This window comes from Sinocyclocheilus anshuiensis, unplaced genomic scaffold (assembly GCF_001515605.1).
Source record: "Sinocyclocheilus anshuiensis isolate Anshui unplaced genomic scaffold, SAMN03320099.WGS_v1.1 scaffold447, whole genome shotgun sequence".
NCBI lineage: Eukaryota > Metazoa > Chordata > Actinopteri > Cypriniformes > Cyprinidae > Sinocyclocheilus > Sinocyclocheilus anshuiensis.
Window position 1 is genome coordinate 194,103 of NW_015552615.1, and position 26,705 is coordinate 220,807.

The window sequence follows — 26,705 nt, forward strand, 5'->3', positions numbered from 1 at the left end:
GAGAGAACACACACACACACACACACACACACACACACACACACACACACACACACACACACAAAGCACCGGCTAGATTTAGGGCAATGCTTTTCCCTGAAGATAGGAAATGTGTGTTTTATAAAAAATAAAATCACAAATGCTGTGTGATATTGTTTAAAAATATTCTTATAATACATTTTTTTAATTTACATAATTGTACACAATATTTAGCAAAAACTCATTTCAAAGTATGTCATTGGAATCAGAATTGACAGCTGGAACTGATCCAAAGGAAGAGCTGAAATGCTGAAAACCTCAAAAATACTGGCCCTTCACTAACAGAGACATTGAAAGCAAACATGTGACGGTCCGTTCTCGTACCTTGAGCGCCTCTAGTGACAGGAAGCCGAAGTGCGAGAGGAAGAGGCGGGCCGTCTGAAACTCTTGAGCGGGAGCCGGCGGTTTACAGTCTGTCAGCGGGTCTGGGAAGGGTTTGTTCCTCCATAACTCCTCCGTACAGTGCTCCAGTTTCGTCTCGTAATCGATCTGCTTTCCCATCACGGCTCGCAGCTTATTGTGCTGCTGCTCCAACTGAAACACAAATACAAGACGACTGTAAGTGTGACTCTCTGATAAACACTCACATAGCAGTGACATGTTTCATATTCATGTGAATCATGAGTTGCACAGATTTTTGGAACGCAGTCAAACAGTATTAAAATGTTTTAAACAGCCATTCAGATGCTATGATGTTTTGGCACCAAGTACTAATATTTAAGTCAAGTCGAATCACCTTGATTTCTATAGTGCTTATATAATATTGACTGTTTCAAAGCAGCTTCACAGTAATAAACAGGAAAATACTGAATCAATGCTGAATCAACATCACCAAACATGAGAAAGTCAATTTCTGTCATTATTATGTATTAGTATCGCATATTTTGTCAGTGTCTGCGCTAGCTTGGCCATTTGTTGCGGAGAAAATAAGGAAAGTGTGTTCAAGCGCCAGCAGAAAACAGTGTAAGCGGCAGCCGTCGCGTGAAGGCCTCCACGTGTGACGACCGAAGAGTGTAAAGACCATCGACTCCACCGGGCAGGACACCGGCAAAGGATAAGTATCGATTTTTCTTTCCTATTACTTGTTTCGCTTCTGTTTCAGTTTTTATAACCATTTCTTACTATGTGTAAGTAAGTTGTTGTCTTTACTCCAGGTCTTTTATTAAGTTTTTAGTTTTATTTAATTTGAGTTATTTTAATACTTCAACAAACTAAATGGAAATGAAATAATATATATATATATTAAATTTATAAATGTGTATGTATATATATGTGTGTGTGGTTGTACATACACATATGTAGTTGTTTTTTTGGTGTTTGGTTTAGTGTTATGTTAGAATCATTATTATACTCATACCTTTTGTTCTTTTAATATTTTGAATTGTTTTTAGCAAGCGTCTAATAAATGACTAAATAAATAAATAAATATTATTATGCAATTTTTATTAAAGGCTATTTCTATTAAAGGCTTAATGGGCTATTTATTTTCAAACATTTGTTTATACCAGTGTTATTGTAGTGTCATTGAGATACTATTACAGTTTTTTATTATTTGTTTTATTTAATTTTAGTAAAATTTGTGTTTTTTGTAATTTTTATTAGGTTTTTTATATAGCTTTTAATATATTTTTTATTTCAGTTTTAGCTTCAGTTAAACTAAATGAAAACGTGAAAAGTAAGCTTGGCAACATGCTGAAGTGAAAAAAAGTTTTTCATATATTTTATTTCAGGTTAAGTTTATTTTATTTTAAAGTAACATTTTTTTTATGGTTTTGGTTTTAGGTTTAGCTTCATTTAACTATAATAAGCCTGGTTTATATTTAAACATTTTTAACATTTCAATTTGGACTAAAACATGACTGAACTGAAAATGTTCTGAATCTTTATTATTGTTAAATATATTAGTGTTACTTTACACTTAAATCTGTTTGGAACATATGTTTACTTGATACATTTCACCCCTTTAATCTGGACTAAAGCATTCTATTTAAAGTATCTTTGTAATGGTTGAAAATGTTCTGATTCTTTATTATCGTTTATATTTGTTTGAAACTTTTGTTTACTTTATACATTTTTTTGTGTGCTGTTTTATGGTTTTAATGTATATAAATGCTTCTATAAGAAGTTACTAAATTGTTATCAAGAGGGCAGCACTTATTTTTTTCTTAACTTAATTCTATACGGTGATAAAAGCTTCAGCAATTATCATGATGTGAAAACTTGATACCGTTCACATAGCAATGTCAAGTGTGTAATACGAAAGCTAACACAGTGTTCGGAGGCTTTTTTACCTCCTTATCCACAATGTCATGGAGATCTGGGATGCTCAGGTCGGCTTTCACGAATGGAATCTTATCCACTTCCTCCGGGAACGGCCTGTGCTTGACGTTAAACCGAATCCCTACATCGTTCTTGGGAGCCGGTCGGTTTTCAGGAACAAACACTTGCTGTAGGACATAAAGAGACCAAGTATAATCATAACACTGCTCATCACATGTGCTGAATGAAATCCAATACCCATTTCTTACTCATTTTGGGTGTCTGTTTTGCTCGAGCCTGTCACAATTTCTCGCAAAATATGTGAATATGTTCATAGCATTTTTGCTTTTGATAATCATTTGCAAGTTGAAGCAGTCTAGCATTACTCCTTAATCAGCAAAAAAACACCACAAATGCATGATTCCTGTCTTCATCTGAGCCAGATTACAATGATTTGTTCAACTCTCAGCACATTTTCACATGCATTACATTATTTGATGCCTAATCCTGATTTCAAGGTTAGAATTACGGCCAGAGACAGAAGAAAATGCAAACACGAGCCTGATCTTTTCCGCTTCATCTGTGGGTGTTTTACATCCAAACAGCCACAGAAAATTACAGATTTTATGAAAAAGCTTATTTATTTCTAAACTTCTGTTTATGTTTTTTTTTTTTTGGCATTAAATTAAGTATTTAAACAGATTTTTCAACTACTTTGCAGATTGCAGGTAAAATTATGCATTTTAAATACTCTCTTTTGACAGCTGACTGCTTTGTTATTGATAAACCTTTTTTATTTTGTAAAAAAAAAAGTCGTTTTTAATAATATTTTTGAACTCAGCATTATCAAATTAGGAAACAGGCCTTTTATGCAAATCAGCTGAATTGTCAAGATGCAGATCATTCCCAAATACTGAATCTGAGAAGCCACATTCTCTCACAGGCCATTTTAATTGCTTCTGATTGGCTACTGAAAGCACATCTACGTTCTGATTGGTGGTTGAGCTTGCGTCTTACCTTCTGATTGGCTCTTGCTCCTCGAGGCTGATGGAAGAGCTGCATTGTCCACGCGTGTCGACCGGACATGCCTCTGATTAACATGGTGACTGACGGACAGGGGTCTGCTGACACAAACGCATTGATAAGAAATCAGAAATCAGAGTTGAAATGTACCGGAGGAATGAGATGTGAAGCGTGTCGCTCTCACTCTGCTCGTTTCCCAGCGGCTGCTCCAGCATGGCCAGAATGACGGAGTTATCCAGAACGAAGTATTTGAAGTTGCTGTGGGATGTGGAAGTGAGTCGGGAGTATTTGATCAGCGTGTCTTCATTCAGCAGACTGCAGGGCGACGCGGGGCCGCTGGGAGACGGGAACGCACCCAACACCTGCATTATACTGAAACACACAACGACACAAATTAGAGGCGGGCTTAAAGGATTAGTCCACTCCCAGGTAATTTACTCACCCCCCATGTCATCCAAGATGTTAATGTCTTTCTTTCTTCAGTCGCAAAGAAATTAAGTCTTTTGAGGAAAACACTCCAGGAATTTTCTCCATATGGTGGACTTCAGTGGTGCTCAACGGATTGAAGGTTAAAAATGCAGTTTCAATGCAGCTTCAAAGGGCTCTACGCGATCCCAGCCGAGGATTAAGGGTCTTATCTAGCCAAACGATCAGTTATTTTCTGAAAAAATATATATTTATATACTTTTTAACCACAAATGTTCGGCTAGCATTAGCTCTACAATGCGCGTATTTATTAGGTGATGTTGGAAAGGTCCGAAACCGAAAATACTGGATGCACTTGGCCGAAAACCGAACTGCTTTGTAATGATTATTTATTATTTGATTAAATAATATAAAGTAATTTTGTAAGACTTTTTAAATTTAACTCAATAATTTTAATGATACTGAATTTAAAAAATAACCAATGAAAGGCAATAAAATAACTCAGAACGCACATTCAATATATCGTTGTTGTGTAAACTAATTAATGATTATCATCTATAGCAGGGGCCTGTACCATGATGGTGGCTGAACAAACTCAGGGTTACAGGATTAGTTTTCAGTTGACAAAAGCAAACCACTCCAATCCGGCTTTGTTGGTACCATGATGCTGATCATCAACTTTCTTTGTCAACTCAGGCTTTGATCTTGAGTTTGTGGAGCATGTGCACATGAATGTGTGACATCACTGGCGAACAGCCAATCACGAGCCTTTTTAAATTTAACTCCATTTTAATGATACTGAAAAACACAAGCCAATAAAATAACCACACTTTCACTGAAAGTAACACAATAAAACTGGACAGAATTTATATTAATATATGTAACACTTTACAATAAGGTTCATTAGTTAACATTAGTTAACTACTTTAGCTAACATGAACTAAGAATGCTCTTCAGTATTTATTAATCTTAATGTTAACTTCAACATTTACTAATGCATTATTAAAATCAACAGTTGTGCTTGTTAACAGTTAATGCACTCTGAATTAACATGAACTAACAGTGAAGAACTGTATTCTCATTAACTAACGTTAAGAAAGATTAATAAATACTGTAATAAATGTATTGTTCATTGTTTGTTAATATATATATTACTTATATATCTTATAAGTATATATACTTACGTTAATATCAATATATTATTTTTATTCACTTCGATGTAACAGAATCAAATATACGTTTTTTTTTGTTTAAATCGTTGGCCACCACTGAAGTCCACTATATGGAGAAAATTCCTGGAATGTTTTCCTCAAAATACTTAATTTCTTTGCGACTGAAGAAAGAAAGACGTGAACATCTTGGATGACATGGGGTGAGTAAATGACCAGGAATTTTTATTCTGGAAGTGGACTTATCCTTTAAATATCACAGGACAGAAATCAGTGGTGGTTTATGAGAGACGCTCACCAGGATAACGTGGCCTCAGCAGCTTCTTTGACCCTCATCGACGCCGGGTTGTGCTCTTTGTCACCTTTGTACTTCACTTCCTGTTCGCCGGTTTTGGACTTACTGCCCGAGATGCCGAGCTCGACAATTTCCAACACCTCGATCAGACAATCCTTAAAGGCACGATACAAACGTATATGATACAAGACTGTGATCATTAAATTAAACAGATTAAATCTTAAAGACTAAAAAACAGATGAGTGGCCAAAACAACAACAACAAATCTCTATTTTTTCAGACTTTTAATTCAAATTTGATAAACATCCTGATATTTATGCATTTAAACATATGTGACCCTGGACCACAAAACCAGTCATAAGGTTAAATTTTTTGTTAGGATAGGACAATATTTGGCTGAGATTCAACTATTTGAAAATCTGGAATCTGAGGGTGCAAAAAAATCTAAATATTGAGAAAATCATCTTTAAAGTTGTCCAAATGAAGTTCTTAGCAATGCATATTACTAATCAAAAATTAAGTTTTGATATATTTACGGTAGGAAATTTACAAAATATCTTCATGGAACTTGGTCTTTACTTAATATCCCAATGATTTTTGGCATAAAAGGAAAATCTATAATTTTGACCCATACAATGTATTGTTGGCTATTGCTACAAATATACCCCAGTGAATTAAGACTACTTTTGTGCTCCAGGGTCACATATTATACTGTTAAAAAACAGTGAAAATCTGATTAAAATTCAAGACGTGTTTTCCACAAATTGTTATTATTTTTAATATATGCACCAATATATATATATAAAGTATGCTACTGTTAATAAGTGTGGGGTCAGTAAGATTTATTTTTTTAAGAAAAAAAAAAAAACTTTTATTCATTAAGGATGCATTAAATTGCTCAAAAGTAACAGTAAAGACATTCATAACATTACAAAATATTTCTATTTCAAATAAATGCTGTTCTTTTCATCTATCTATTCATCTGTGAATCTTGAAAAATAAAATGTATTGCAGTTTCCACAAAAATATTGGGCAGCGCAACTGTTTTCAGCATTGATAATAATCAGAAATGTTTCTTGAGCAGCAGAATATTAGAATGATTTCTGAAGATAATATGACACTGAAGACTGCAGTAATGATGCTGAAAATTCACAGCAATAAATTACATTTTAACATAGATTCATAGAAAACAGCTATTTGAAATTGTTATAATATTTCACAATTTTTACTGTATTTTGTATTTCTACTGTACTGCTGAGAAGAAGATACTTCTTAGAGGCGTGAAAATAAAGCTAAACAAGAAGAGCATGTGAATCTCACTGCTGCTCTATTTAATAGACAAATCAAAAGTGGTATGAAATCATCACAATATTTCTTGAATTCATTAGTGCATCTTGCACGTTTAAGCAGCCTTAGGCAATTGTATTTATCATTGAACTAAATGACATTTGGCAGGAGACATAAACGGGAAGTTAAATATTGTAAAGCGGCTGCTGATGTGGAAGTTTGATTACAATCGCAAGCTTTGTTTTTGGCTTCAGTACCAATCGCTGGTGCTCAAGTTTCAGCATTTACAGCCTCTGAAACAGCTGAAGCTGAGGTCAGACGGGACGTACCTTCTCATTGAGCATATCGGGGTGCTCTGTGAGCCAGACGCACAGGCAGTGGAAAGCAGCGACGATCATGGAGTGCAGATCTCTGGAGTGAAGCGGAGCCGGACGACTGCACTGATACACGATATAACTGCACACAGAGCTGACGGCACGCTTACGATCCGACGACTCCACGCTCACCTTCACCTGGACGACAAACAAACAAACATGCATTTTACTCAGAACTACAAAAAGATGGAAAAGTGGTCCAAAAGTGGAATAACTATGATTTTTCGATGTTTTCGAAAGAAGTCTATGCTCACCAAGGCTGCATTTATTTGATCAACAAATGCAGTAAAATTGTGAAATAGTATTACAATTTAAAATAGCTGTTTTCTATGTGAATATCTGTTAAACTGTAATTTATTTCTGTGATCAAAGCTGTATTTTCAGCATCAGTACTCCAGTCTTCAGTGTCACATGATCTTCAGAAATCATTCTAATATGCTGATTGATGCTCAAGAAACATTGAACACATTGAAAACATGAAAACATTATTCTAATATTTTTGTGGAAACCGTGATGCATTTTATTTTTCAGGATTCTTTGATGAATAGAAAGTTGAAAAGAACAGCATTTAGAAATAAGAAATAGAAATATTTTGTAACATTATAACTGTCTTTACTGTCACCTTTGAGCAATTTAATGCATTCGTGCTAAATAAAAGTATTGATTTATTTTCTTATTTGTTCTTTTAAGTCTTACTGACCCCAAACTTTTGAACGGCAGTGTATCACAATTTCCAAAAAATATGAAGCAGCAGAATGGTTTTCAACATTGTTAATAATCAGAAATGTATCTTGAGCAGCAAATCAGAATATTAGAATGATTTCTGAAGATCATGTGACACTGAAGACTGGAGTAATGATGCTGAAAATTCAGCTTTGAAATCACAGCAATAATAAAGCAATAAGCCCCAAGAAGCTGTGGTTTACAGTGAATTTATAACAGCTAAGGGGCGTTGTTAGGTACGAGTGACTAAAACCCTTTTAGCTGTTATAAATTCACTGTAAACCACGGCTTCACGGGGCTTACTGCTTTTATAAAATGGTTATTCCATATACATAGTAAGGTTTCACAAAATAAAACAGCAAATAAAATGTAATGATATTAATAAAAACATTATTCTTCCACCAAACAATGTAGCTCCTCAGAAATGGCTGTGGTTCCAACAAAGTGGTTGCCGAGCAACACACAAACGTAAACAAAGGTGTATGTTACTTTGTAGAGTAATTTACAACAGCTTTGAACTTGGCTCAACCAATCAGAATCAAGGACCGGAACTATCCGTTTTATAAATATAAATATAAAGCTGATTGTGTCAGCGTACCTTGGCGAGGCCAGCCAGCAGCTCAAGGGCAGCCAGTGAGATGCTCATGTCGAGTCTCCACTGAGAGTTGAGTCTCTGGGTGAGCAGGTGGATGCTGCGGATCAGCAGCCCAGCCGCCGTGTCTGTGTGGAGAGCTGGGATATAACACACAGCACGCCACAGACAGCGGGTTAGTAACACACACACACACACACACACCAGACGCAAGCCAGGCACAGAGATGCAGCCGTAAACCATACACATGAACACAGACGAGCACAAGAACATGTTATCGCTCGCTAGTCACAGACACTGAAGATCTAGTCCAGCGAAATCATAATAACAGAGCCGCGTTATGACGTCATGCTTTGAAAATAAACAGAAGCATTCATTATACAGAACCCAAACTGGTTAAAGACATTCCATGTGAGCCGCACTTTAAAGAAATATCCATTCACATTCACTTGCAGACAGGCATTTTAAAATGTGCCAGTGGTGAAGCATCATTGCACTGCATTTTAGTCATGCTATTGTATTGTTTTGTGTTTAATGGTGCTATATAAATAAAATTGACATTAAAATGCACCAGCAACATGTTTGACAAACACCATGCTACTTCTACAAACATGCATGACACCACATTCCTCGGATGCACTTTATAAATGCTTTAAAAAGAAAAGGGTGACACTTGGTACCTTCACAGTCAAAAGAGACCAAAACCTTAAAATACAAGCTTTTTTTTAAAAATCAATATCATGTATTTTTGTTCAATAATACTTTTTTATTATATATTAGAATTTTTTGGAGATTTTATGATACTATGCAAAAATTTTTATGAGCTATTTTTTTCCACTTACAAAGTTTCTTCAAAGGTACTAAGTGTTACTTTTTTATTTTTTGACTCTTTAACATATCCGAACCATGTCTATGATATTTTTGTGTTCACATATCTAATGCGACAAAAGTCACAGATTAAGCAAAAAAAAAAAAAATGCAAAAAAATTCTAATTTAAAAATTCAAAATGTTAATTTTTTCAGTCAGTTCCGACTAAAGTGGCCCAGAGGTCTAGACAAAAAAAAGTGGGATTGTTTACATATTGGCTAGTTTATGATACATTTAAGGTGCTTTTATGATATTGTATGCTTTCTAGGGCTGTCAAAAAAAAAAAATCGAATTTCGAATATCCGTTGAATTTAAAATAAAAATCCACATTCTAATTTTAGGTGTGCGTCAGGCAACTTAATCAGTGGAGCACGAAATGCGATAATGTAAATGTCATTGCATTGTAATGTTTTTCTTAGCTTATCCAGTTGAAGCCACTAGATGCGGCGCTGCTACGTTGTTCATTCAAAATATTGCGGAAAAAGAGAACATCAATGCGGAGATGTTGTTTACGTCAAACTGAAACCAAGCCGTTCACACAGAACACATATTTATCGCATTTTCTAGAGGGACATCTATCACCGTTGCACTCGCGTCTCGCACAAGAGAGCCATATGTTTAGAAAGCCATGTAAAATGAATGTAAGTTCAACTTTGTAAAAAACATGTCTCAAGACTTTATGCCGGTTTTTCCCCATCCCACTGCAACTAATGTTTTTAAATGAATAAAGTACTCTTTGTGATTGGTTTTCGGTCCTTTGTATTATATTAACTATGCATACATACATAATGCTGTTTTGTTTCTAATTGTTTAAGCTCCTTTATTAATTATATATGGTTTATAAACATTATTTTAAACATTATGCACTTTTTTCAAAGATAGTCGTGTTATTTTATTGCTTTGAATAAACGTGCATTAGTAATATTTTGCTCGATGCGCCCTCTTGTGGCCTCAGGAGAGAAGCCAAAAGCTTTTTTTCCCCCTAGCTGAAATTATGCATTTTAAATTCTAGTATAATTCGAATATTGATAACATTTAAGTACAAAATTCGAATTTAGTTTTTCAGCCATTTTGACAGCCCTAATGCTTTCACTGAACGGAAAGAGCAGCGTGAATGTTCTCCAAAATGTCTTGTGCCCCACAAAAAGAAGTTGATATGGTAAATGTGAACGCAAAATATAAAAACAGGATAATTTATAGAATCACTATGAGTCACTCTGTTGATTAATCTTGGCATTGCTGGAATAATTAAATGGGTGAAATCTTATTAAGCTTTTACATTTATGCATTTAGCACACACTTTTATGCAAAGCGGCTCACAAAAGCAATTCCTCAAAGTTAGAGGTTCAAACGGCTCTAATGCATCGGTCGGTTGTGCACAGTGTCCCTCTGGGCTTACCGTAGTCCCTCATCAGGGCCTGCGCGGGGCGTTCGCTGTCTGGAGTCGTAGCCTCGGAGCTGCCTGCGCTAGCGTTGCTGATGCCGCTGTTATTACGACTGTGGCTCTTAGCCTGAGAATGGCTTCCGTCCACGCTGCCCTACACACAGCACAGACACAATGGCATTTTTAACTGGTGAACTGTGATTACTCTTCATCTGCATATCACCTTGCTGACACTTCAAATCTACTTCAAGCTCTCTCTGAACTCATTGTGTTCATACATAAATAGAAAATCGTACCACTTCAGCTTGAGCACCAACAGACTCCAACAGAGCCGAATCCTGGACGATATTCAGCATCGCCGCTGTAAAAACAGACATACACGCAATTATTATTGACACTTATCACTATTAAATGTGCAAAAATCAACAACTCACAAAAGAGTGATTTTAAAATCACTACATACTGTTTTTATGGCTTATTGCTTCTATTAAAATAATGTAATAAAAATAACAATAAAACCATTATTTAAATTTTACATAATATGGTTACTATGATTAATTAGCTTTTATAAGTAGTAGTATATATTTATTTAATGCCATGTCAGCATCAAAGGCTATTTTCATGGCAAAAACAGTTTAAAAAATACAAATATAACAAATACAATAAAAACCAGCAAACAAACAAACACAAGTTATATCACACAAGATTTTTTATTAGCTTTTATAAAATATTGTCACAACAACAAAACAAAAACTGATTATTATTACTATTTTGTATTCTAAAACAATAATATAAAATATTGGTATAATTAACTTTTATAAAATAATGTAAGAATAATCATTATTATCATCACTATTATTATGTTAATATAATTACATATTAATATAGTTAATTATTTTTATAAAAATGTTATATTATTATGTTTACGTTTCTAATCTAATAATATAAAATATTAATATAGTTAATTAGTTTTTATAAAATAATGTAACAACAATAATAATATGATTATTATTACTATTATAATATAGTAATATTATATTAATATAATAATATGAAATATTAGTATAAATAATTAACTTTTATAAAATAATTTATTAATAAACAACAACAACAATAATAATTGAATATAATACAAAATATTAAAACTGTTAATTAGCTTAACTAATGGCTGGTGGACATTTTTATACGAGTTCAGTCACAAGTTTGTGTATTTCAGGTATCAAGGTTTTGAACAAGGCTCATCCAATCAGGTTTTAGAGCCTGAACTAGGTTTTACAATATTTCAGTAATATGTCCATTTCAGTAAATGGACATATTGATCAGGCAGCCGTACCTAGTATCATCTGTGTATTGATCGAGTCTGTCTCTGTTTGCAGGGAGCCAATCAAAATATTGACCAATCGCAGCTTCAGGGAGAGGAAGGTGACCGCCTTGTCATGAAGAGAGTTGTCATCATTGCTGAATTTCCCCTCCAACAGAATCTGCAAATGCAATCAGAAAACCACAGCCTATTAAATTAGTATTTTTATCTCGGAGTAAATTACTAAATGTGACCCTGGACCACAAAACCAGTCATAAGGGTCAATTCGAAATTGAGATAATCTGACATAATCTCAAAGCTGAATAAATAAGCTTTCCATTGATGTATGGTTTGTTAGGATAGGACAATATTTGGCTGAGATACAACTATTTGAAAATCTGGAATCTGAGGGTGCAAAAAAATCTAAATATTGAGAAAATCGCCTTTAAAGTTGTCCAAATGAAGTTCTTGGCAATGCATATTACTAATCAAAGTTTTGATATATTTACGGTAGGAAATTTACAAAATATCTTCATGGAACATAATCTTTACTTAATGTCCTAATGATTTTTGGCATAAAAGGAAAATCTATAATTTTGACCCATACAATGTATTGTTGGCTATTGCTACAAATATACCCCAGCTATTTAAGACTAGTTTTGTGCTCCAGGGTCACAGATGCTAATGCCAGATCTGAAGCTTTTCACCTCTGATTTGACGTTGCCAAAGTGGTGAGGAAGAGGAAGCATGGACAGCAGGATATGGATGGAAGCTCTTCTCAGCTCAGTGGGGTTCACGTACGACTTAAACTTAGACAACTCTCTGTTGGCGCAGAATAAACATGCATTAAAAATTGAGCGTGTAGACATATTTTGGATCCGATTTCTCAGAAATCAGAAAGCATTGCTCACCGATCCGGTAGGATGGTCTCCAGCGCAGATATGAAGTAAGGAACCACAACATTGATCCCTTTGAGATCGGAGCAGAACAGAGCCGAAGAGTTGAGGATGATGCTGGCTAAAACCGGCCTGCAAATGAAGTCCGATATCTGAAGACCCTGGATGAGGACCATGTAGAACCTAACAGAACCATCAGATACAGAACACAGGTTAATTTGTTTGGTTACATTAGCGGTCAAAAGTTTGGAATAATTACTTATGCTTGCAGAGGTTGCATTTATTTAGTCAAAAATACAGTAAAAATTGTGAAATATTATTATCATTTAAAATAAGTGTTTTCTATGTGAATATATTGTAAAATGTCATTTATTTCTGTGATCAAAGCTGAATTTTCAGCATCGTTACTCCAGTCTTCAGTGTCACATGATCCTTCAGAAATCATTCTAATATGCTGATCTGCTGCTCAGTTATTAGCAATTATTACTGGTGCTCAATTATTAATAATGGTTCTTACTACCATCAATGTTGAACATTTGTGCTGCTTCATATTTTTGTGGAAACATATTTCAGGATGTTTTGATGAGTAGAATGTTCAAAAGAACAGCATTTTTATACTGATAACACTTCAATTCTTTATGTATAATGCATTATATTAGGGCTGCACGATTATGACAAAAATCATAATAGTCGATTATTCCCTTGAAATTGTAATTGCGATTATTAATTACGATGATCACAATTTACATTGAATGATGTTTATACCATTGTTTGATGCAACTGCATGCAGTATTTTTATATGAATTTTAGTGCTTTTCTATAGCATTAAGCCTCAAATGTCAAATATACATCTGATTGGTTTCTTCTTTAAATGATATAAAAAGTACAAATATGAATGGTATTATAATGTTATACTAAAACTAAAACAATAAAAAAAACCGTAACATGTAGAAAGAACGATTATGTAATTGTGGCATCCATAATTGTAATTGCAATTAAAAATTCGATTAATTGTGCAGTCCTACATTATATCTTTTCATAAATAACTATAAGTTAAAATGCATAATAATATTTGAAGGTTTGTTTTTCATGTGCTTTAATGAATTACACTTTCTAAAGGTGTAACAATGAATATCTAGTTATTATAATATATTAGAACAGTGGTTATAGTTTTTCATGAGATCATGCAATGCTTTATAAGGTGCATTACAAGCCATATTTAATGCATTAAAACTACTTTTATAATGCATTATATATAAAGGCGTTAGGTAAAGTGTTACTGAAATATTTTATAACATTATAAATGTCACTTTTGATCAATTTATTGTGTCCTTGCTCCTTCTTTTAGTTAATCTCTTTCAAATAAATCTAGCCTTGGTGAGCAAAAGAGACTTCTTTCAAAAACCTTTTGACTAGTAGTTTAATGACTGAGGAGGTGATTCGTTGGGAACAGCTAGTGATTACCTGGACAGGTACACTGGAAGAATGTCCTCTCCCGTCTTCTTACTGCAGAAGATCCTGCACAGCGTCCCACACGCTTCGGCTCGCCCCGACTCGTAATTATCAGGAAAGTCATTGGCGTCGAACATTGGGTTGGACACCATGGTGTCCGTGGACATCTGAGAGCCTTTACGTCTCAGTTCAACTCCAGCTTGAGTCGCTAGGGCTGAGAGAGAGACAGAGACGGGAAGGAGAGACACAAGCGCAAACACTCAGTGACGCTTTACATGCGAAGCTTTCGCAGGAGGCCATGACAGGGATTACCGACAAAGAGATCTTCAGACAGGCAGAGCAGTAAAAAACGCCCAATCATTTGTGACCCTGGAGCACAAAAGCAGTCTTAAGTCACTGGGGTATATTTGTAGCAATAGCCAACAATACATTGTATGGGTCAAAATTATCGATTTTTCTTTTATGCCAAAAATCATTAGGACATTAAGTTAAAATCATGTTCCATGAAGATATTTTGTAAATTTCCTACCTTAAATATATCAAAACTTAATTTTTGATTAGTAATATGCATTGCTAAGAACTTAATTTGGACAACTTTAAAGATGATTTTCTCAATATTTAGATTTTTTTTTGCACCCTCAGATTCCAGATTTTCAAATAGTTGTATCTCAGCCAAATATTGTCCTATCCTAACAAACCATACATCAATGGAAAGATTATTTATTCAGCTTTCAGATGATGTATAAATCTCAATTTCGAAAAATTGACCCTTATGACTGGTTTTGTGGTCCAGGGTCACATTTGCTCTAATCTGCTAAATGCGACTGTAAGGCATGAAGATAATGAGATGTTACAAACATTAACATCATGATTTTCTTTAAAACTGCTTTTTAAAACATTTGCTACATAAATATATTTGAATCGATTCTTTGATTGATTTTTTTTAACATACGACAAAATATTATAGTTGATTATTTTATAAAATAGTGTAATTATAATAATAACAATAATCATTCTTAATAATATTTTTCTAATACAATACAAAATAATAAAGTTAATTAGCTTTAATAAAATATTACATCAAAATACCACTTCACATAGGTAAAAACATGTAACGCCATCAAAAGCATGCTGTTAAATAGTTTTAGCTTGATCTTTAGGTCAATAACAATAATTAGTGGATAAATTGCATTAAGTTTTATTACACAGGCAAAATATGTAGATGCATCGAAACGACTCAACTTTAAATGCATATGACATTGAGAGAAATAAAAATGCTGGACATTTTAATAATTACGTTCATTTTCCCAAATATTTACAATACTGGCCAAAAGTTTGGAATACTTAAGTTTTTGTATATTGCATAAATATTGCATTTATTTGATTAAAAATACAATAAAAATTATGAAATATTATTACGGTTTAAAATAGCTGTTTTCTATGTGAATATCTGTTCAACTGTAATTTATTTCTGTGATCAAAGCTGAATTTTCAGCATCATTACTCCAGTCTTCAGTGTCACATGATCTTCAGAAATCATTCTAATATGCTGATGTGCTGCTTAAAAATATTTTTAAAAACGTAATTATTTCAAACCTCTAATTTAAATACTAAGTGAAACCTATGAAAGTGAAAACGTCACTACGTTTAACCGTTATTACATACTATCCATCATTTGTACCTATAAATATTCACGTTACAGAAGATTTATCCTTCCACAAGAGTTTATTACATGTGTTTGACAGGATATCTGCATAATTTCATTTGCGGTAGGAAGCGAGAGCTAATCTAATGGGTCTTTTGCTTCAGCAGCACGCTTGCATCTATTTGGAGGGAACGATCTTGTTCAGATCACGCAAAATTGCATTGCAGTGCCATAAAGTTCAATCGTGTTTGTATGCGAGAATAGAACACACTGTTCGACATCTCCTGGTCAGTCTCCCTGTTATCAGAGCATGTCTGTTGGATTTCATGTCAGACAAACGTTGATTAAAGGCCAATTTCTATAGTCCAGCTAAATTAAGACAATAAGGCACAATACGGCTAAAACGAACTGCAACAACAACCACGACATGCAGAAATATCCATACAAAAACATAAAAAGAACCAATGAAAACTGAGGAAATTAATAAAAACGCTGACGTAAAACAAAAGCTGTCAAATAAACGCTGGGCAAAAACTCAAAATAGGATTGGTTGGTGTGTTTCTTTGGAGAAGATCAGTTAGTAGAGGTCCTTCAGGAGATGGTATGGTAGGAACTGGTTTTAATGATGGTGGGTAAGTTGAATCAAGGAGAAGGATCAAGCGCAACAAACATTCTCGGCCCACTTCAGAATCCTGAATATTTGTTGCAGCTGAGCCAATGAGATTTGGGCAGCAGTCAAAACACTCCCCGGACCTTTAACTCAAGCAGTTTATGCGCAAGTCTCTTGCCCCAAGAAAACAAGTATTGCAACAATGGACGAGTGACAGTGTCAACGAAAGAAAACCAAAAAGATGGAAGTAAACAAACTGAAATGAACCAAATAACTGCAACTGGTAAAGCTCGTGTTCCTACTTACAAGATTTATAAGAAAGAAGAATTTGGAAAAATGTTGCTGCAAGATAACAGAGATAAAATGGAAACAAATCAAAGAACAGCAGTAGTAGAGTTCAGTAAACTATTCAGACGTTTCGTTCTGCTTTCGTGCTTTTAAAGACACAGGGAGACCATTAAAAAGAGTTTCGGTTACCCATCATGCAAAAATGAAAACTGAACAAAAACAATGCAAGTGAAGAAAAGATGTGCGCAATGCTATTAACAACTCCACAGAATGATTTCAATCCATTCACTGCATAAAAAAGAACACTAGATTAATGACACACATTCTCAACAGTGTGATACATAAACACTGTCCAGGTGCCTGAGTAGAAACTAACCTAACCATGTTAGAGAGCTGAATGTTAACATATCATAAATCTACTTTCACTTAACATACAAGTTTAAAAACAAATTTGATTGACCAATTTCAATTAACTGACTGATATTTGTCTGATAACGATCATGTACTGTTAAAGGAACAGTTCACCAAAAAAATGAAAATGTGCTGAAAACATTCCATCACTTTCTCACCGACGGATGCTCTGCAGTGAATGGGTGCCGTCAGAATGAGAGTCCAAACAGCTGATAAAAACATCACAATAATCCACAAGTAATCCACACCACTCCAGTCCATTAGTTAACATCTTGTGAAGCCAAAAGCTGCATGTTTGTAAGAAACAAATCCATAATTTACACGTTTTTAACTTCAACCCATTGCTTCTGGCTAAAACATTAGCACATAATCTATAATATCAATATAATAAAGTGCATCTCCTGTTGTCTCTCACATTGAAATCCACACACATATTCATTTAGAGCTGTTTTGGCTTGTAAACTGTGCTTGATCTGTGCAGATTTCTCTCCTGATTCAGACCAGACCACTTTTGCACGGACTTTAGCTGAAAGCAACGGTTTGAAGTTAAAAAGACTTTCTCGAGATGTTAACTGATGGACTGGAGTGCTGTGGATTACTTGTGGATTATTGTGATGTTTTTATCAGCTGTTTGGACTCTCATTCTGATGGCACCCATTCACTGCAGAGCATCCATTGCTGAGACACTGATGCAATGCTACATTTCTCCAAATCTGATGCAGAAACAAACTCATCTACATCTTGGATGACCTGAAGGTAAGCACATTTTCAGCGAATTTTCATTTTTTGGGTGAACTTTTCCTTTAATACAAGTGCTTGCACCAGTCTAAAAAATGTATCAATGGACAGTGCGTGTTTTTCAATTTTCAAAAAGTGAATTTTTACTTAATATTGTATAAAATATTGTGTTCACTGAACTTAAGCAATTCTCATCTCATTTGGGAGACACTTTAAATCCAAAGCGACTTACATTGCACTGATGTATTCATTTTAACTGGGAATTGAACCCATGACCTTGGTGTTGTTTGTGCCATGCTCCACTGTTTGAGCTACAGGAATACAATTTGCTGTTATTAAACTGAATTATAAATGCAATTTAGGGTCTCTCTATGTGTGGCAAATCAGGTCAGGATGTTCATGTACAAATATTCAAATACATAACATTAAACCTCTCTAGATTTGCAAGATCTCAAAATTCAGATGTACTTTTTCACAGCATCTACACTAGTGTAACAACACTGGAGACAAACCCTGAATGTGGTACAATCTTGCAGGTAGGAATATTTTATAAAAGAAAAGGAAATAAAAACAGCCTCAACAGGTAAAATAAGTAGAGAAATTAAAAACAAATGAAAACAGGGTGACCGTAGTATTGATTATAACACTCATCACGGTCTTACCTGTCATGCTGCTGTCTCTGCTCAGGCTGGAGTGGAGTTTACAGTGGACCAGCGCAGCGTCAAACAGCCACTGGCCAAACAGATTGAGCACGCTGTTGACCTTCGGCCGGGTTGGGGCCGGAAGCGGCCGCGGCTCGGAGCTCGTCTGGTTTGGGCTGGAGAGCGGGGATGTGGATGATGTCTGGTGCGACACTTTGGTCTGACCAGTCTGTGGAGTGGAGAGTAAATTACACAGGTTTTTAGAAGTCAACAATGAATAATGTGAATTAAGGCTGCACGATTAAATGAAATTAAATCGCAAAGGCGATAAATCGCGATTAAACAGAAGCTGCGATTGTCATGCGTATCTTTCAGTGAAGCACGTTTCTGTGATCAGTAGTAAATCTCCATCCGAAGGCTAGAGGGTGCTCTCGCGCTGGAACTCCAAATACACCCCGCAGAAGAAACCCAGGAAATCCCTATAGCGGTTGCTGAATAAACAGAACATTTAACTGCTTTCATTAATTCAACGTGACTAATAAACACATGACTACGACAATATATGGTTTATCTGAGTTCGTCTTATTATAATTTTTATTATAATAAAGTATATAATAATGCAATGCTAATCCACAGCCTTTATCACTGCTTAGAATACTATGAAATATGTTGCGTGCCTTATTCTGTGTAAGAAGCCACATCATCTCACAGAAGGATTTATTTCAAATACTCGACTGATGTTATGAAGTGAATTTGGAGTAAAAAGGTTATTAAATGTGGTATTTTCACGTGCTTTCAGATGGAGCAACATTTACTACACGGAGCCGTAGTTCACTGACAACCTACGCAAACAGCTTTCATAATCCAAAACAATTTAAATCGATTAAAACGATTAAATCGTCTGCGATTATGAACGCGATTTTGCGTAGCTTGTCAGTGTAGTAAACGCTGCTCCACCTGAAAGCAAGTGCTGGAGATTTACTACTAATCACAGAACCGGCTTTACTGACAAGATACGCATGACAATCGCATTCGATTAATCGTGCAGCTCTAATGTGAATTAATGTGAAGCATTTCTGAGTGAAACAGGATAATAAACAAAAATACAGCTGCAAGCAGTGATTATCGGGGTTCAAGCGCTTTAAGGCATTTAAGCACATATGAAAAAATACATTACGTATTATTTAGCAAGCCTGTAACCACCTAAATCAATGATTGAAAAAAGCATTTTTGGCAAATCCACGTATTTTACCATAGAAATATGATGATTTTTAACATTTATTGACTGTTATAGCACCACCTATGCTTGGACTGGAGGAGTTCGCAAATAAATAATGTCAAATATTTAAAGAGCAATCTGATCAACAGCAGTGGTCCTACAGGCAAAGTTGTTCAGAATGAGGAGATTGGTCGTACAATATGAAGATCTTGAATATATGAACATTTTTTCAATTTGAGGTCATTTACCATAGAAATATAGTGTTTTTGAAGCCATTTTAACTGTTATAGCTCCACCTATGGTCTGATTGCTGTGAAAATTTGCATGCTTGTTTAGAATCATCTGTCACATGTGCTTAGGATTTATAGGCTTTTCTAAACTACCCTGTTATAGCTACCCAAAGGGTAAAGTTCAATTTTTTTTTATAATTATTGGCCTTAATTGTACTGCAGTGTTTTTTTTTAAGATTGAGCAAAAAACCAAGGAATAGTTGGCAAAAGTAGGTATTTTACAACTTCTCAATAATTTAACAAATGATTTGATTGACAGCAGTGTTTCTAGAGGCAAAGTTGTTTGGAATGAGGAGATCTATCATATTATATGAATAGTGTGTATACAATCTACAATCTACAATAACACAATATACAATCATATACGCCCTTGTAAAATGCGATTTTGCATCCCAGAGGCCGATTTCTTTCAAATTTCTCTCAGACCTTTAGGGCCATGAGTCAAACATGCCCACCAAGTTTCGTTCCGATCAACCTCTGTTGACCTTGTCTAATAGGTGCTCAAAATTCAATGGCCAATGGTAGCCATGTTTTTTGAGAGACACAAATGTCCTTATAAACACTTGTGGCACTTTGGACAAAGACACTGCATACCAATTTTCATGTCGATCGGACAAACGGTTGCGTAGTTATAGCCATTTTTATGTTTTTTTCCCCCTCTTATAACGCCTCCAAGTGGCCAAGCTCCACGACTATTTAGGAGTTATGAGCAATTTCATACTTTTGATCGCTGTAGCACCCATCAGGCCGATTGGGGCGAGCCTTGGTGACGTTGTAGACGGTGTGAGTACTACAATCCCTCCAAGTTTCAAGACTCTACGACTTACGGTTTGCTCTGCCCGATCAGTTTTAGGTGGAGATCGCTGATCCTTGGCCATTCTAACAGTTACAATAGGGTTTCAGCGCTCTGCGCTCGAATCCCTAAAAAGAAAAAGGCAGGGCAAAGAGCTTCTGTTTTTTATGGTCGTACCGTTGAGGTTTTGCTGGTTGTCTTGACAACAGCGGTGGGGCGGTGCCTGCGGTTGTGAGGGGGTGTAGTGTTGGTTGTCGTTGGGGGCGTCGGCATACTGAGCCGATTGACAGGTGTGGGCGGAGCACTGTCTGACCTGGGGCGGGAAATACCTGAGAGACAAATCAAACAGGTGGAGAAGCAAGAAAACCAAAGAATTAAAACCAATGACACATCAGAGATCACAACTGGACTCATATTCAGCCATAAAGCACCTGCCAACATGCCTAACTTTTATTTATTGCAGGACAATATCTCAGCAGATCCATTTCAGCCCTAAAATATGAGAAAATGCAAAATGAATGAGGCTTTTCAGATGTTGCGACAACCAAACAAACAGATGCTTCTTGGATTTTGCCATTTCAGCATCATCAGCAAGGCCAAACTATTCAGCTCTGTGAAACACAATCACTAAACAAAAATGCAAATCTTGACACAGGCTGTATAATAGATATTCTGAACCCTTCGTTGCATAAAACACTTTGTAAAATGAACATGTATATCCATGATGCTTCATGGCGAGTACTGATTGGGTCAGTAGTGCAAGATTCACCAACTTTAAAGGGATTATTCACCCAAAAAATTCACTCCCTCATGTTGTTCAAAACCTGTATGACTTTCTTTCTGTGGAACAACATCAAGTTTTCACTTCACAAATGTCAAATGCCATTGGTTCTCACAAGCTAAGAAGGAAAAACGGCCAACAAATAACAACTTAAATATAGCGCACAGATACATGGACCTACTTCTTCATAGCTTTTAGTCCTGATCACTGTCTGCTTTTATAGTATGTAAAAGAGCAGCGTAAACATTCTGCTAAACATCTCCTTTTGTGCTCCACTGAAAAAGGAAAGTCACATGGGTTTGAATCGTCAAGATGGTGAGTAAATTATTTCGTTATCGGGCGAATTATTCCTTTAATCCACACAATAATCTTGAATGCAAACACAGATGTCCCTCGCATTATGGGCCTTCATTTCACTCATTTCTTCTTGAAGTTACAGACTGAGAAAAAAATGAACTAGAATGGACAATAATGTTATATAATTAGATTTTTCCTTTGCAAACGATACTTAATGAAAAGGCAGACAAGGTTAGAAACAATGTTGCATCCTAATTCTAATCCTTTTCTTCCATAACTATAAAGTATTGTGTGTTAAGCTTTCAATTAATTAATTGGTTAATAATAATAATAATGGATTTTTTTAAAAGGTGCCTTTCAAAACACTCAAGGACACTGCACAGTTGAATGATAAAGTACAAGACATCAGTACAATAAACCAACAACTGTTTAATATTAAGACTCGTTTTGAGTTCATGACTGAGTTTAGCTTATAACGCGAGGGAAACCCATTCACAGCATTTCAAAACTTTTCAGAGATGCAATGAAATGCAACCACTAGAGACAAAGACCATACAGCATCCCAGCTCAGCTGCTGATTGGCAGTAAATGCTGGAAACCCCTGCATTCAAATTTGGTTACTTGCCTAAAACCTCTGTGGACATACTGATTGGCTGGCAAAGGAAACTGATCTCCCTCTTAACATCCTATGTTCCAGAAAGCTCCACAGACATTTAACTAGGGATGCACCGATACCGATACTGGTATCGGTATCGGGCCCGATACTGGTCTCCTGTACTCTCTCACAGACGGGATATTAAAGACCCCATATTAAAGAAACATGAAGTTGGAGCAGGACGTCAAAGGCCTGGTCGCCTGTTTTCAAATATCCAATAGCCTTTAGCTTATGTCAAAACCACACTGATTACGACTCAAATTAAATAAATGACATCCACTTCCTAGATGGCTGAGAAATAAAGTGCACACTGAAGATCTGTAATTTACAGATATTGATAATGCAGGGGGAAAGGACATTCTCTTTTAAGAGAGAATCTAATTGGACAAAAACATTATAATAAAAAAATGAAAGTATATATATATATATATATATATAGAGAGAGAGAGAGAGAGAGAGAGAGATGCTGTCAAACGGTTAATCGCGATCAATCGCATCCAAAATGTTTTTGTTTACATAATGTGTGTGTGTGTGTATTGTGTATATTTATTATGTACATATAAATACACACACATACATGTAAATATTAAAGAAAAATATGTTGTTTATACATTTAAAATATTTATATATAATATCAATTATATGAATATAAATATATACATGGAAATACTTTCAAGATATATACTGTATGTGTGTGTATTTATATATACATAATAAAAATACACAGCACACACACACACATATCATGTAAGCAAAACTTTTATTTTGGATGCGATTAATCGTTTGACAGCACACACACACATACATATATATATATATAAATCCATATTTTTGTTTTTTTAAAGAAAGATATTTTTACATTTTACATTTAATCATTTAGGAGACACTTTTATCCAAAGAGACTTAAACATGAGGATAATAGAAAAAATTATAAATTGTAAATAAATAAATTAAATTAAAAATGTTTATTTAAAATTAGATTGTTAATTTAATTTTAAAATTTTACACATGCATATGTGTGTTTTGTGGCATAATCTAGAATTAAATTATCTCAAAGCTACAGACAGAAACTAAATTGTCTTTAAATCAAAGTCCCATTTAAATGCCAGTTTGATTTGATTTCTAAACAAAGGACAGCTGGAACAGAGGCAGACTGGATACCAACCAATAAGTATGCTCACATTCATTCTGGGCACTGATTTACCAATTGCATGGGAGCAAAAACAAGGCATTTAACATGGTAATTAATGATGGATAATTGATTTCCACAACACACAGGAATTTTTGATCTAAAAGTGATTGTGTATGAACCAAACACCTTGCAAAATCTACAATCCTCATCAAACTCCCTCTTGATTAGTCAGAGGCGCATTATCAAATACCATAAGATGGGAGTCTGTCTCGAAAATTGTTCCGAGAAACAGCAACACCTGGGGAAAAAAATGGGATTACACAGTAACCTCAAAAAGGAAGAATTACAACATACATTATGAACATAATTTTAGAAACTTCAACTAGGAAATTATTTTTATTTCTGTCCCTAATCAGGATGTGCGAGTTGCACCCAAACACCTCCAGAATCAGTGTGTTGGGTAGTTAAGCCCACTGTTAGTTACTAACTGATTGGGTTTGGACAGGTTTAGTGTACCTATAGAGGGAAGTCTGTCTCGAATATTGCTCCTAGACACTGTGACCCCTGAGAAAACATAAAAGAAGACCACTGAAGAAATGTTAGAAATTTATATGGACACAACACGTCAGGCTACTGTGAACAAACCACTGAGCATGTGCAGTTATGATTAAAAACTATCACAACTAACTAAAACGAGATGCGACAGTCTGGTCACAGTGGAAGGTCAGACATTTTGCTCGCTATATTCATTCTCAGGACAAATTTTGACTAAACATTCAATTAAAAACAAGAACTAATTGCTGCACTCAACAGCAGACAGACGCGTCTCACATACTGTCTGTATGAACAAATTAAGTCATTTTAGGCCTGGGCGATAAAACGGTATCGATATTTATCGACGGTATCGATATTACACCTTCTTCGATAACGATATAAAAAATGTTCGATATAGTGCACGATATAGGCACGTGCTATGAGTGACGCAGACAGCACACACAAACACGAACACATGCTGAATTGAGTGCTGTACCTGCCTGTGATGAGGAGATTGTGAATAAAAAAATGAATATTAGTCGAATTTATAATAAACATTTGCATTTGAATGTTAGGAGTGGGTCAGGGAGCGTCATCAGTGGCGCGTCAGATGCGGTGATGATGATGTAAGTGGCGTTGTTGCATTTTAATGTTTTGCTAGTCTTGCCCACGAGATGCGCCGCTGCTGTGTTATGCATTCAAAATATTAGAGAAATATAGAAGCTCAATGCGGAGAAGATCTTGATTAGGTTAGATACATTTTTTAGCTATATCGCACAGCCCTATGTCATTTAAATTAAATTAAATTTTCTATTCAGTTTAAATTCTGATTTTTAAATGCCTGAATGTGCTTGAACTTATAATTAAACCAAAAATCCAATAAACCAGACTGTGCTCTGCTTTCAGAATGAAGTAACAGCCACAACGTAGTTTATAGACTGACTTGATACCCTTTTTCCATCTAAATGGTGCTGATGCTCAACAATAATGGCCGAGTCAAACATATCACATTGAAATTGTTGTTCACAAGTCTTTTACTCCTAGTTTTGACAACCAAAGTAAATTAATGCAGCTACTTTATGAACACAAACTGGCTTTGATGTAACAATTAGAGGATTCTTTAAAGATTTTGAAAGAAGACTTTTTTTTTGCTCACCGAGGCTGCATTTATTTGATCAAAAAAGTAAAAATTGTGAAATATTATTGCATTTAAAATAACTGTTTTCTATGTGAATTTACTGTAAACTGTAATTTATTTCTGTGATGCGCAGCTGAATTTTCAGCATCATTACTCCAGTCTTGTGTCACATGATCTTCAGAAATCATTCTAATATGCTGATTTGCTGCTCAAGAAACATTTCTGATTATTATCAATGTTGAAAACAGTTGTGTTGCTTCTTGTTTATGTTAATTATTCCAAACTTTTGACTAGTAGCATATTATGTAACAAATAAAATTCATAGCAATCACATGTGATATTTGTATATGAAACCATTTCAGATGAACTAGAAAATAGAATATGTTGAGTAGGAGTTCATCAAATTAACCTAAATCACCACAAGCAACATTATGCACTTGCAGAGCAGTCACCAGCGCCATGTCGGTGGAAAAAGGGCTAAAAGTGATAATGATAAGAGAACAGCACAGTTGTGTGAGTACCAGAAGAGGGCAGAGTTTCACGACACTCGAGTTTCTTAAAAACAGCAACACCTAGAAATGGAAAAACAGTCAAAGACAATGTTCACACATCACCGCAGGACTGAGATTCAAACAGAATGATCAGGAAAATCCCATCACAAACACTAAAACAACATCTGAGATTATTGGTTGATTGCGGTTTTAACATCATGCCAGCTTCCTTGACCATTTCCATGGTAAGTAGCAAGTTCAAGTGCTAAGAAACAGCCATTTAAAAAGGTTTTTAAAGTTTACTTTGGATAATAATTCTAAAAATGGATTCAGGATTGACTCTGTTAAAAGTTTATTTGAAAGTGTTTGCTGAGTAATATAATTTACATCTGAGATTAATATGTAGTGCAACAAAAAACAAACAAACAATGTGTATATGTAGAGGCTCTGTTGCACATCCTATGGTACTGAATGATTACCACATTCATTTACCATAGTATTTATATGCTACTTTATGGAATATTACGGTAATACAACCACAGTAGCATCCAATAAACCAATGCAATTCATAAGAGAGCCTTGTAATGTGGTGCACAGTCAGATCTTACCGAGAAAAGCGTCCACGAGGCAGCTGACACCCCTCATCGCTCTGAAGAAGATCTGAGGCAGCTGTTTGAGGCAGGGGTGCTGAATGACCTCGTGAGGAACGCTGTTTCCCCCCAACAACTGCTCCTGAAACTTTGGGGTGGAACTCACTATGACGGGATTGCTCAGGTCCACAGGGTTACTGAAGGAGAGAGATATAAACAAACAACTTAGGTAAGTAATCATGAGCAGAATGGATCCAGTGGACTGGGAGAGTAAGCAGTAGGGCGGTCAAAATGGCTGAAAACTACATTCGAATTTTGTACTTAAATATTATCAAAATTTGAATTATATTTGAATTTAAAATGCA

At 35.2% G+C, this 26,705-nt stretch overlaps 1 protein-coding gene across 3 annotated transcripts in view; it reads right to left on the bottom strand.

The window, feature by feature from the left end:
- LOC107666080 (ral GTPase-activating protein subunit beta-like) overlaps window positions 1-26,705 on the bottom strand; it is a 46,433-nt gene that overhangs the window by 7,161 nt on the left and 12,567 nt on the right. For 2 of the 3 annotated variants that reach the window (XM_016457186.1, XM_016457185.1), the window contains exons 7-22: window positions 26,359-26,537; window positions 20,900-21,051; window positions 18,442-18,649; window positions 14,100-14,301; window positions 12,651-12,818; window positions 12,447-12,561; window positions 11,773-11,920; window positions 10,736-10,800; window positions 10,455-10,593; window positions 8,194-8,327; window positions 6,828-7,010; window positions 5,215-5,366; window positions 3,506-3,693; window positions 3,316-3,419; window positions 2,331-2,486; window positions 364-573 (exon numbers count right to left, since the gene is read on the bottom strand). In XM_016457186.1, coding sequence (XP_016312672.1) covers window positions 364-573; window positions 2,331-2,486; window positions 3,316-3,419; window positions 3,506-3,693; window positions 5,215-5,366; window positions 6,828-7,010; window positions 8,194-8,327; window positions 10,455-10,593; window positions 10,736-10,800; window positions 11,773-11,920; window positions 12,447-12,561; window positions 12,651-12,818; window positions 14,100-14,301; window positions 18,442-18,649; window positions 20,900-21,051; window positions 26,359-26,537 — 2,503 coding nt within the window. The remainder of the gene's footprint in view (window positions 1-363; window positions 574-2,330; window positions 2,487-3,315; window positions 3,420-3,505; window positions 3,694-5,214; window positions 5,367-6,827; window positions 7,011-8,193; window positions 8,328-10,454; window positions 10,594-10,735; window positions 10,801-11,772; window positions 11,921-12,446; window positions 12,562-12,650; window positions 12,819-14,099; window positions 14,302-18,441; window positions 18,650-20,899; window positions 21,052-26,358; window positions 26,538-26,705) is intronic. The other variant, XM_016457187.1, reaches the window with a different exon arrangement.